General features: G+C 33.4%; 2 protein-coding genes across 6 annotated transcripts; both read left to right on the forward strand.

The window, feature by feature from the left end:
* The first annotated feature begins 522 nt into the window (after positions 1-522).
* Positions 523-7269, forward strand: LOC140880867 (uncharacterized). 4 transcript variants are annotated; one of them, XM_073285712.1, is made up of 11 exons: positions 523-589; positions 2012-2184; positions 2451-2546; positions 3270-3346; positions 3814-3902; positions 4054-4114; positions 4766-4833; positions 4933-5014; positions 5327-5500; positions 6652-6771; positions 6941-7269. In XM_073285712.1, the coding sequence occupies exons 3-11, from the start codon at positions 2453-2455 to the stop codon at positions 7121-7123; spliced, it is 948 nt and encodes a 315-aa protein (XP_073141813.1). In that variant the 5' UTR covers positions 523-589; positions 2012-2184; positions 2451-2452; the 3' UTR covers positions 7124-7269. The 4 variants fall into 4 exon arrangements, with proteins under 4 accessions (XP_073141813.1, XP_073141815.1, XP_073141814.1 ...); XM_073285714.1 differs by having other exon boundaries at positions 3823-3902; XM_073285713.1 differs by having other exon boundaries at positions 2457-2546.
* A 762-nt stretch (positions 7270-8031) lies between these two features.
* Positions 8032-11350, forward strand: LOC140883015 (uncharacterized). 2 transcript variants are annotated; one of them, XM_073289304.1, is made up of 6 exons: positions 8032-8315; positions 8886-8953; positions 9055-9350; positions 9489-9560; positions 9651-9713; positions 11070-11350. In XM_073289304.1, the coding sequence occupies exons 1-6, from the start codon at positions 8209-8211 to the stop codon at positions 11112-11114; spliced, it is 651 nt and encodes a 216-aa protein (XP_073145405.1). In that variant the 5' UTR covers positions 8032-8208; the 3' UTR covers positions 11115-11350. The 2 variants fall into 2 exon arrangements, with proteins under 2 accessions (XP_073145405.1, XP_073145406.1); XM_073289305.1 differs by having other exon boundaries at positions 8033-8315; positions 9055-9341.
* Positions 11351-12937: the final 1587 nt, after the last annotated feature.

Here is a 12937-nt window from a genome sequence, read left to right on the forward strand (position 1 = left end):
TTAACAGATACCATCTATAGTCATAGAATTTGAGGCATCATTTCTATTTTATTAAAGTTGAGCCTATATAAAAACTGATTTTGATATGTCAAGTCACACTAAAATATATTTTGCCAACTTTGCCCTTAAATCTTTTGTTATATAAAATTCAGTTTAGGGTTTAATGGTAATAGTAATATTGGAATTTTAGTTCATTTGGAATTTAAATTTATTTTCGTTCATTCAATAACATGTTTGGAACTTCCTCTCCTTCCACATTTCTCATTTTTCATATGCAACAACTAGCAGCTCCACACATGCATTGTGTGTGTAACATTATATACAAATATTATGTTCATAGTGTTTATAATATAATTAATTTTTTTAAGTATTATATATATATATATTGGTAATTTGATAATTTTGTGGGGTTTTGTTTTTGGGAAAAAAAAAAATTAAAATGAGCATACCAAGAAACCACTAAGGTGATCTTGTTTTATATATAGTATAGATAACTATAATTAGTGAGCGAATTTCAGAAAAGAAATATTTAAATTGACTATGCATAGCATTTCATGTTCTCTATTTCTAATTATTTCAACCATTCACGGTAGGAATCAAACATGAAATCCAACTACAATGGGTTAATGTCGTATGATTCATGTTTTTTTCCGCTTTTTGGTGGAAGAGTTCTATTGTTTTAATATTACATTTGATATACACTTCACTTAATTTCCGCCTACAATATGTTTGACAAAATGCTTGTTTCCCTTTCTGTCAAACTTGTTTGAGATAGAAACTTGAATATGTCTTCTGTGTTTGTTTTGCGTCTTGGACTATTATAAAATTTGAAGAAATGCATGAATGAGTTTGTTATTGATTTATGATTGTTTTCCATCTATATGTTGGCAGGTTAATTCAAAACTTTCGATTTCAATATAAAGGTTTGGTGAACGTTTTTACAGTTTTTTTAAGTCTATATGCTATTGTTTTTGGGACGATAAGATTATAACCAATTAAATATGTTTTTTGTTTTAGATTTCTTCAGTCAACAACTTCTAAAAAATTTGTATTTCATAGATTAAAATTTGATGGATGCTTTTGCATAGAATTAACTTAATTGTTGAATAAAATAAACGAGTTTTGAATTTTTTTAATTATTTACAAATTTGAATTTTATGTCAATAAAATTAATGTCAAAGTATTGATATCCAATATTTATATATTATATTGCACGCGCAAGTTGTGTGCGCGGCTGCTAGTTTCTATTCTTTATCCACCGATTTAGATAGTCAATGTGATATCTATGTCGAATTATAAATCTGCTATATAAAAATACTCATTCATTTATATTGTTATTATTAAAAAAGGAAAATAGATTGAGATCGAAATCAAAATTACATTTTTTTCACTTTAATACAAAAACTCAAGTGAGACATTTCCGATCTTTTATTTGGGTTCATAAAAATATATTATTTTTTATATCAAAATTATGTAATTATTTTATTGTAAATATGTGAAGTGTTGACCTGTCTAATAGATAAAAATATATGAAACCGTCTCACAAAAGATTTCTTTGATAAAATTAATTATCATATATAATTTATTTAAAACTATAAAAACATTTATCAACATCTTTGTATATTTCTTTATTCCTTGTTATTCCTTGTTCTTTTTTTCTTTCAATTTGTTATTTAGGTGGGTCTTTTTTTTAATTTATGTGATACATGACTCATGTGCATGCATTATTTGTGTCTCAATTTTTTATACTAATACCAAAAATGGGATAATATAGCATATCAAATTTGGATACAAACAAACATATTTAAACACAATTTCTTCGTAGCAATGACTTGTATTTAGATGAAATTCTATTTAGTACAATAATTATAGTCCGAAATACAACAATAAAATCTCAATAATTATCTTTAATTTAATCTCACCTACAACAAAATCCTACGACCAGATCAATTTCCGCCTCATTATTATTATTATTATTATTATTATTATTATTATTAGTGTTTTTTTATAGGACTTCGCGTGGAAACCAACGAAAGGTGAAACAGCACAAGAAGGGAAAGGTGTTAACGAGCTACGCGGGCAAAGAATCTGCAGCATACTTCCAATGGCGGAAGTGAACTTCCATCTTCAATCGTTTTTATCTCCGGAGCAGCTGCTCAAAGTTTCAATTTTGTCTTTCCCATTGTGAGTTTTTTTATTCTGTACCCAAAACTAACAATGTCATTTCTGTGCTTCGGTTTTATGTCATCATGGCTTGTGATATTTTGGCATTAATGTCTCGATCTTTTGCCTATGCTATGCAAGTTCTCATTTTTAAATTCGATTTTGCAACTGTGCCATCAATTTGGTTTTTCTTTGTTTGTTTGTTTCTTCCTTCCTTAGATTGTCATGTGTATGAGTTAGTTGACATGATTTTCTCATGGTTAATGTGGATCTTAAATCTACCTCAGAAATGGAAATGGAAATGGAAATGGATTTGAATTTGATGACCGAGCTTGAAGCATTGGGTTTCTCAAAGGCTCAAGCCACAAAAGCTCTTTGCTCTGGTAAGCAGTTCTGCTGAAGTTGCATATACAGATAAATGTATATCAGTCCCTGATAAAAACTTTCACTGAAATCCAGTTTCCCTGCATGTATATGTTTCAACTTTTGTTTTTCAATATTTTTTTTTTTTCATATGTCCAAATCTTTTTTGCTATGACGTGTACCAGCATGTATGCCTATTTGCTAGTTGTTGTGAAAATGAAAAAAAAATATGTGTCTTATTGTCGATATCGTCGAGAATCCTAATTCATGATTTCTCTGTTGCCAGATTGTTTTTTTCTTCATTGGTTTACTTTTATGTAAGATTGATTTACAGATTGAGGGATGGTATTGGAAAGAAAGTACCAAAGCTGGTGTTGTGCATTTCTCAAAATTCTCTTATACATTACTCAGTTCCAAATTCTAAGCATTTTTTGGACTAAAATATAACTGATTTACGGTGAAACGACATAAACATCGGCAAGAATAAGTTGAATGTACTGAATTCTGTTTGATGTTCAAACACTAAAAAAAATCTGTAATTCTCTATCCACTGCATCTCTGGGAGACATTAGATTATTTTTTGGAGATTAATGACATAATTGGAGAAAGTTTTTTTCCTTTTTCTAGATTTTCGTTCATTACAGATACAAGAATAGTTCAATCTTCACCTGTTCTTTTGAGTTTCATCTTTTGTGTTGCTTACGGATTTATTCATGTTACCATCGACTTCTAAATTTCTTCAGGTAATTCAAGTATTGAGGATGCTATAAATTGGATTATTGATCATGAAAATGATACTACCAGTAGTGAGATGCCAATGGTTAGTTGCTTCATCTTCCGGGGGTCATCCTCTATTTCATGCTACCAATTCTTACAGCAAATCTGTTTATAGACGAATGGTACACCATTATATCACTGTCAAATTTTCTCTTGTACCTACTCATGTACATTGAATCTTTTATCCAGTCATTAATGGAGTAAATATGGATTACGTACCTTGATATTAATGCTCCTAGGAAAAATTTAATGTATAAAACGAATGGATGTACTACCTCTTTCTTTATTTATTTTTTAGTCAAAATTATTCATTGATAAGTTAAACATGAATATAAAATTGTAAGTTCACTTTCCAGATTTATCCTGGCATTCCCATGTCATGTTTGTAAGCAATGTGCTTTTGTTACTCCTAGAATAAGGTAGTTCTTCTCTAAAACGACCTGGGAATTTTAAACCTCATAATGAGATAAAATTTGTCACATTAATTCATTTTTCTCCTGTCTATGCTAGTGGTGTCAGGTTCCAGCTGACATTCCTATTGAAGCAGTTGATTCAAGTCTTATTTCTGAACAAATTAAGCTGAGAGCACAGGCATTAAGGTGCTTTTTGACACGTTTTATGACCAAAATTTCTGCTCTTTCTTTAGATTTCACCATCGCATAACGGATACATTAGCAAATAGTTAATATGACCGTGTTGCCACATTTTCTTGATCTTCTTGCTAATTATATTATAAGTTCATATATTTAGAAAACTGACACATCAAAAGAAATCGGATGAAGGAAGGAAACTGGAAAGAGAAGGGGAGAAGGTTATTTTTCCATACATTCTTTCACTTTTATTATCTTGTGATGAATTCTTCATCCATATAACTGTGTGGTTCATTAATTTTTGGTTAATAGCATCTGAGGATTGGGCTTGTACTGGTGGGCCTCTGAGGATTGGGCTATTACTGGTTGTGTCGTGTTCTACATATTTGGCATTTTATTTTTTGTACAGTTTGAAATTTGAATGTGACTCCTTTAAATAAATTTTCATTAGCTTTTTGTGGTCTTTCGCTGAAGTAATCCTGTCTGTATGATTTGGCAAAGAATATAGTCGTGAAGATCTACCATTGACTTGATATAAAGGACCATCTGGAATCAGGTTGGATCAAACCTTTTGGATTACCTGTGAGTGACTGTGGACTGGATGTTATGCCTTGATGATTTGTTCTAAGCAACAACATTTAATGTTTTGTTTGATAGACAATGACTCACACAGGTTTTGGATTGTAAATATGTACGTACTATGAGAAATCATACATGCGATTGGATTGTTGGTTAAGTACCTCTTTTTATTTTAGCATTTCTGAATATTCTTATCCATGTATTTTTTAGTAGAAGTTAAGTAAGAACAAAGTTATGTACTGCATCTATTAATATAAGTAATATCCTGCTGTTTGGTCTTTTGTCAAATGTAGGAGAGGATTCGAGCAGGTAAAGAACTCTTAGAGTCTAAGCGATTGGCGGAAGAAATGGACAAGAAACGGTTTGGTGTTGATTTTGATTCCACTGTTTGTTTCGACGTACTTTTCTGCATTATATTCTGTTAGTTATGCTTATGATGCACCCTTTGATCAAGTCTCAGGTTTCCGGCACAAAGAAAATTAGAGAAAGAGGAAGAGAGAAGAGCAAGGGAGAGAATTCTTCAGAAGCTGCAGCAAGACAAGGTACATTTTGTCTACCAAGTTTTCTCAATGCAGATCATGAATGTCTCGGGATGATGCAACTTGTAAAACTAAAAGAAACAAAGAGGAGCATATTTTATCGAAAAAATCCTGATTGTATATTCCCCTCCAGTATCAGTTTGACATTCCTCCATCACGGCATGATCCTGCTTATTCTCTGGATCTTCTTCCCCTTTTGACATCATATTTTGTTGTACTCTGGAATATGTCCCAATGTCCTGAGATTGTTTACAGTTTGTGTTTGTTTTTCTAAGAATTTCCTTGCTTTATAGAACATTTCCTTGATTCTTTTAGCTGGAAAGAAGGGGTATGTTTGGATTGCCTAGTGAAGGTTCAACATCAATGAATCCTGCCACTGCATTACTACAAAACTTGTCGATAGGTGACACTGCTTTATTACCTTTTAAGCATACTTCAGAAAGAGAAATCATGAGAGAATGCTTGCGGCATCTCAAGCTTCGAAACAAGGTATCTGAACCTATAGCTTACTCATTAATTTGTTACGGCTCAGTTTTGCATTTTATATTTTTCTGTAATCATCTTTTAAGCTTTTAACTTTTAAGAGATGCAAAGTAGTCCTGCAATTGTTTTTTTCTGCGCCCGAGGATGTTTTTGGATAGAATTACGATGGTCTCAAAAATATTAAAACCCTCGACAGTTTTTACTCTAACCTCGTGAAGTTCATCTCATCACCTATATTTATTGAGTTTCAGGCGACTCTGCCAAAACATCCTATTTTCAGACTATAATCTTTGTATCTGCAAGAGACTGGTCTGTTTCATTCTGGACCACTACAATATGCACCTATTACAATTTACAACCAACTCATTATACACATTTCAAAGGACCGGCAAATGATCGAGAAATTTTTGCCAACTTTATCCGGATTTCTTATCTTATAAACAGGAACAGTAGAAGGATGCCACTTGAAGAAAGATTCATCCATTTTATTCCATGCCTTCAACTGGTTTTATTTAGTTTAATGATGACATGTAATAACACGGAAAGTGTTGCTGCATGCCCCGTTTTTCTATCAGGATAATAATGATTTTTGTCAGTGATCAAGAAATTTGCAAGGCGAAATAAGTGATAAACCAAATGTGCTAGCAACTTTGATTATATAATTTTGTTAAAAGTTCTTTATATTTCTTTCCATGTTTATGACATTTAAATATTCTGGATTACATGCATACTGTTGAGTTGAATAGTTGATTCACTCGCTGGTCAATGTTATTTTTTTCGGGGGTGGGAAAATACAACCATATAACGTATCTGCCCGAGGTCAGCAGGAATCGAACCTGAGACCAAAGGGTCTCAGGGCCTCAACCTTAGCCATTGGCTAAGGCCTCATCGGCGTTGGTGTTGTTCTTTTAGTATTTGCAAACTTCTGGGATTTTTTCATTGGAAGAAAAGATAAGGTGGATCTAATGTTGAGAGTGAACTTTATTTGCCTCTCTATTTGTAAAATCATCAAAAAATGTCATGTCTGTGGATAATGTACCCTTCCCCCACCCCACCCCCCCTCCCCCTAATATCATATCCGATCTCGTGTCCTCCTTTTGTTACCTTAACGTCTTTTATGTAATATGACGTCCTAGCCATTTGATATGATATGATAGGAAGATAATGCTAAAGCCATAAAGGCCTTCCACACTCTCTTCATTTACGTGAGAAATGTTGTCAACAATCCCGATGAAGAAAAGTTCAGGAAGATCCGCATCAAGAACGCAGCATTCCAGGTTAGGCGTGTTCTGTCGAACACATGCATGCATATAAAAGAACGATGTTCAGATTATTTCACTTTACAAGCCATCCAGTTATCCAAAGCACAACGCGAGTCCACTGGTAATAACCTTGAATCAAGTTTCTTGACCTCTAAATCAGCGTCGTTTCTTCACTTTTTAACAGGACAGAGTTGGTAAATTCGAGGAAGGTATCAAGTTCCTTCAACTCTGCGGGTTTGAGATAGTCGAGGGAGGCAAGTTTTTGTGCCTGGCCCGAGAAAATGTTCACATGGACAGATTAAAAATAGCTGGGAACGAGTTGCAGAATGCTCTAACGAACCCTTTCTTTGGACTCCTGTCTACATAAGATTCGCCTTGATTTCCTGTTCAATTGAAATGTGAAACTGTTTCTTGTGTACAGATGAAATCTGCAGATTGTTTGATGTAATTCATACATTCTTCTCTTCTTGCCGAGAGTCTCAAGAAATCGAAAATTATGAAAAGCTTGGTAGATGGACAATAAAAGAAAAAATATTTAACATTTAAAATAAAGTATATAAAATATGACCCATTGCAGAAGATAACTAGAATTACTTCTCTGTTTTTCAATTTTCCATTCTTACTACAATAAAGCAATACGCTTGGGAGCAAGATCTATTTTAAATTCAGTTGAACAATAGATGAAAGTATCTATATTACTACGGTATGTGTTATTAAGTGCATATAATTTTTACGATAGAAATTAAAATATTTAAGAATATCATAATATTATTCTCATTTTTAAATCTGATTTATTATTACATTCATTAATTTTTGAATAAATATATTTTGTGAAATGGTTTTACGGATATAATAAGAAAATAATATTATTGACATAAAAAAAATAATGTCTTTCATATGTGATCCAAAAAAAAAAATTCTTATCACAAATTGATACGTATACTCTCTCGCGAACTTTTGTGTTAACTTTTTTGCAAGTTCTAAAATCAGTTTCTTATTCAGATTATCATAACTCATCAATATAATCATTTTTCTTACCTTTCAGAATATAAAAATCTAAAATTTTCCATTCGTCTTCTCTGTATTTTGTATATTTGACGCGACATATCTCGTCAATATAAAAATTATAATTCATAACATGTAGAGAGTTAATATCATTATTGAAATTTTCAATAATAATAGTAACAATAATAATATGAATTTCAATTATTTTTTTTTTAAAAAAATAAATAAAAGAAAAAACATAAAACCCGGTTCGAGCCGGTTTCCGTTTCCCTTCTACATTACAGCGCAGAGACGCAGAGTTGAGACATCAGCACTCTTCCCTGCAAAATCATTAACCACAGACTACAATCTCCCCGCAGGCTCGCGAAATCATTTGTTAGGGTTAGGGTTAGGGTTTGGTTCCTTTTGCTGTGGCATAACGACAGCGAACTGGGCTGTAGCCTCACCATGTACGCTGATCAAGTCGAGGCTCAATCCAATAGGTCAATTAGAGAGCGACTTAACGGAGCTACCACCGCAGATTCTGGTCGTCGGGTACCAGTTCCCCGCAAGAGGTTAACCTCCTCCCCGTTCGATACGTTTGCTTGCGTCGCTTCGCTGAATATTATATTATTTTTCTAGGTTATGTTGTGTGCTTCTGCTTTTGACAGAGATGAATTGCTTTTCGTGTCTCTATACGCTGATCTGATGCTTCATTTGTTGTTCTATTTTTTTATTTCCAATTTTTATGCTGTGAAGCTAGTTTTACTCGTTTGGTTTAACTGCAACTGACTATTAGATGTTATAATTTGAGAATGCTTCTTTTTTGGTTGGAAGAAAATTATGTGAAGCCCTGGTTTCCTACCGTGTTGGTATAAAAGTTTACAGAAACCAATGGTAGTCTGCGATAGAATTGTTATCTGCCAGGCCTTTGGGGTTGAAACTTAAGATGGGTTTTTTTTAGGAACCCCTTTCTTCGTTGCATTTTGTTATCATTTAAAGAGCTGCTGGTATATTCACATTTGATGATAAATGCAGACATTTTTACATGTGGGAGAAGTATCCAGAAGATAACAAAATCAATGCTCTCTCTTTCTTTGAGAATATAGACCCTTTATTTTAGCAGACTCTGAATTTTCATGCAGGCAAAGAGAAGATGATGACAAATGGGAACATGATCTTTTTGAAGATGGTGGTGGACCTCAAGTCTCAAGTATGGAGCTTTGTAGTAAAGTGCTATTAAATATGATGTTTTGCATATATGTTTCATAATATATATTATTAACTCAACCCTTGCATTTATGGGCTCAATAGATCGCCGGATAGGTCATAAAGATCTTCGTTTGAAGCTCCAAAGGAAGAATATGGAACGAGCTACTCAAAATGTGCGGGGATCTATTACAGGAGTCACAAGGGATTTACGTGAGAAACTCTCTGGTACATCATATTCTCGGCCTGTTGAGCTCGAGCCTCCTCCAGTGAGACCAAAACCAATTGAAGTCGCTAAACCTACCAGGAGAAGTGCCATTGCTGAAGCTGCCCCTGTTTCAGAAGCCAAGAAAGTTGCTAGCGCTGTACCCAAGAAGAAGGCAAAACAAATGGTTGGAAAAGTACCATCATCTCTTTTCTGATATATGTTTCCTGTCATGAAAACTTTTCCCTCATCCACTCTCGCCTGGGAGAAATATTGGAAATGCTGATTAAACCCCCTGCAGCAATGTGTTTCACCACCTTAAATTTGCATGCAGGTTGAGTCGGTGGATAACTTCCTACAGTCCCTTGGCCTCGAGAAATATTCAATTACTTTTCAGGCAGAAGAAGTAAGTTGGCTTATTGTTTCAGTTTGATATTCTCCGTAGATAATGTTTTCAGAATGTTACCATTATGCATGGTTTGCTTTATTTTGACAGGTTGATATGACAGCCCTCACACATATGAGTGATGAAGATCTTAAAGCTTTGGGAATACCGATGGTCGGTGCTGACTCATTGGTTATTTTGCTTTGTTGATTAACTTCATGTCTTTTATGTATTTGTTATGGAATTTTCTTCTGATCAGAAATAATGATATATAATATTAGATTGTGAAAAAAAGAGGGATAATTACAAAAAGCGGACCGTAGGTCCATGCAAGATAAGGAATAGCTCCTTTTCATGTAGAATTTAAAGTTTGATAAGAGATAGCTCCTTCTTCCTTAGGATGCTAAACACATTTTTTCCCATCTGTCTGTCTATCTTATCATAGACATCAGTGCTAAAGCCTTATTTGTGGCAATCATACCTTGCCCAACTGACATTAATTCAATGACCATACACAAATTCATCTTCAGATGTGTGCATGAAATTTGATCTACCTTGTGTTTGGCATATCCTGAACTTCCTGAAATAATTTTTGTCATCCAACTCCAAATTAGCCAGACCTCATCTCTATATTTGGAACCAGCTATAGGCACCATGTTCTTTCAATATCTACATCGGATTATAGAACCATCTTGTCGCTCTAAAATATACTTTCTGATGTAGAACCAGACAGGAGTTTAACTGAAGGCTAACAAAATCTCTGTAGAGAAATATATATTCCTTGTCGTGACATTGCGATACTTCATGTTTCTGGTTGGAGTCTGGGTCCTTGTGGCGCATGGTGTAAAATCAATAGCACGGCATGCGAGTTTCGTTGAAGTAAATTGACTCTGTGGTTAATCTGTGAGTAACTTGAGAAGACAATTGAATATAGATGCCTGTTTGAGTAATGCATTGTCAAGTCGATTGTAGGTTCTAGCTTTCGTGAGCTGACCTCATGGAGTAAATAGCCTCTTTAATTAATCTTTGAACTTCACTTGATTGGACAAATAATATGCTGGATTGTGGAAATAAAACTTTGATCAATTGTTGGTTAACCTGTAGCTCCATTGACAGGATTGACTTCTCGACATATCTCGTAGTATGCACATATTTCCTTTCCTGGGAGGGCATTCATTTCATGTATTCAAGCGTTGAAAAATTTGTCGGGTTGGCCTTTATGAGGGTGATAAAGGGCTATGATATTAATACTTAGGTATAATTAAAAGCTCTACGATAAGTGATGAATTCACAGAGAATGGGAAAGGAGTTTCTGTTGACAATTCTCATGTATAAAAGTTGCTGCATCTGTTGTGTTTTTTCCATCTTTCCATGTTCCCTAAACACAATGATAAACCACTCCCTTCTACCCATCTCTTGCATAAATGTATCAGAAATGATTTAGTCAAGGACTGAACAATGCAACTGTAACATTGTTATTCTTGAAGAATATTTGTAGTCCAACTTAGTGGTTTGCTATTGATTTTTCAGGGTCCAAGAAAGAAAATTCTTCTTGCCTTGGAGGCAAAAGTCTAATGTCTGGGTAGGACTGATAATTCATTGGCGTACTAGACTTTTAATCATACAAAATGTCGACCGTCTTTTGCAGTCCAGAAGTTTGATTAATGTATGTTATCGGGTCATCGAATCGTTTCGAGTAATTTCAAGCTGTATTGCATTTACTTGCGGTTGTGGTTCGACATAGATGATAAGTTGGTGAATGAGTTGCTTTGTCTATTTCAGTTGATTCCTTGATCCTTTTTGTGTGAAAACATCGACGGTCGAAGTGTTATTCTATTTTCATGAATCAATCAATATACACTTTGACGTCAAGTGTTTTTTAGGAAAACCGTACTATCTCAAAATATTTCCTGTTCTTGGCAACTTGAGTTCGGTGAACGTGAGCAGTTAGTCAACCAAAGTCAGCCTAATTCTTTCTTTTCTTTTCTTTTTATGGTTTTGTTTTGTTACAGGATTTCAAAACTACTTGTTCTCAATTTTAATTTGGACTAATTCATAATATTTACTTTATATATATATATGAAAAAACTTTCTTCTTTAAGAAAAAACGTTCACTTTTTTTATATATACATTTAAAAAAATTAAATTTATAAATCAAATTTCACATTTTATAAAAAAAATTCACTCAATTGTGTGTTTATTCATAAATGACGATGCCTATTTATATAATTTCATTTGAGAAAAGTTCAAAAATACACATTTTATAATTTTACTATTTACACGTTTTATTTTTAATATTTTCAACTCTTATTTTCAACACTCCCTCCTGTGGTGGTGATCGTAATACAATGATTGTCTTCATTACGTGTTTTTTATACTGCTTCATTAAAAATTTAACTAGAAAAAACTGATTGGGATAAAAATCATAGTAAAAAAAAAGAGTGCAGTCACGTAAACTCCCCTCATGTTAACACGAACTATTATTCACACATTTCGTAGATTGGACATCTAAATGATATACTCCCTCCATCCCATATATATTGTCCTCTTTGGATTTTCACACAGATTAAGGAAAATGTATTGGAAAATCAAATTTTATATAAACTTCCTATTTTATCCCTATTCAATGTATTAAAAATTGATTGCACAATTTTCAAGGTGTAGTTAATAAGTGTATATTAGTAAAGAAGTGTAAAAAAATATTACTAAATATGGTATATGACTATATATTTGGGACAAACAAAAAAAAACGTGGACAATATAATTGGGACGGATAGAGTATATGTTTTCTGAATATTGTCATAGGAAGTGCCTTTGTGAAGAGATCTGATGAGTTTTCATTTGATTGAATGTAACGAATATCAATATTTTTATTCTTCTCAAACTCTTGGGTGAATGCGAAGAACTTAGGGGAAATATGTTTAGTTATGTCGCTTATGATATATCATTCTTTCATTTGAGTAACACATGCAACATTATCTTCGTATAATGTCATAGGCTTCTTGTCGAATGATAACCCGTACAAGATTTGGATATGTTGGGTCATTGATTTTAGCCACACACATTCACGGCTTGCTTCCTGTAGTGTAATAATCTCGGCGTGATTTGATGATGTTATTACAAGTGTTTGTCTCTGTGAACGCCAAGAAATTGCAGTGCTCCCACGAGTAAATACATATCCGACTTTGGAACGTGTCTTATGTGGATCAGATAAGTATCCAGCATAACCAATTATACTTTGATTGGTATCTTTTGAATATAAAAATCCCAAATATGTCATTTATCGTAGACGTCAGCTCGACATCAGCACTGAATTTGTGCCACGTCAGCTCCACGTCGGAAAAATGACTAAAATTGCCAAAAAAAAATAAAGATAGCGGACCAAAACTAAAATCTGA

This window comes from Henckelia pumila, chromosome 2 (assembly GCF_033568475.1).
Source record: "Henckelia pumila isolate YLH828 chromosome 2, ASM3356847v2, whole genome shotgun sequence".
In the NCBI taxonomy this organism is placed as follows: domain Eukaryota; kingdom Viridiplantae; phylum Streptophyta; class Magnoliopsida; order Lamiales; family Gesneriaceae; genus Henckelia; species Henckelia pumila.

Coding starts and splice junctions, on each gene's coding strand:
- LOC140880867 (XM_073285712.1), top strand. CDS start 2,453: ATGGAAATGGAAATGGAAATGGATTTGAATTTGATGACCGAGCTTGAA. Junction 3,347..3,813: donor CCAGTAGTGAGATGCCAATG/GTTAGTTGCTTC, acceptor TGTCTATGCTAG/TGGTGTCAGGTTCCAGCTGA. Junction 3,903..4,053: donor CTGAGAGCACAGGCATTAAG/GTGCTTTTTGAC, acceptor TCATATATTTAG/AAAACTGACACATCAAAAGA.
- LOC140883015 (XM_073289304.1), top strand. CDS start 8,209: ATGTACGCTGATCAAGTCGAGGCTCAATCCAATAGGTCAATTAGAGAG. Junction 8,954..9,054: donor TGGTGGACCTCAAGTCTCAA/GTATGGAGCTTT, acceptor TGGGCTCAATAG/ATCGCCGGATAGGTCATAAA. Junction 9,714..11,069: donor AAGCTTTGGGAATACCGATG/GTCGGTGCTGAC, acceptor TTGATTTTTCAG/GGTCCAAGAAAGAAAATTCT.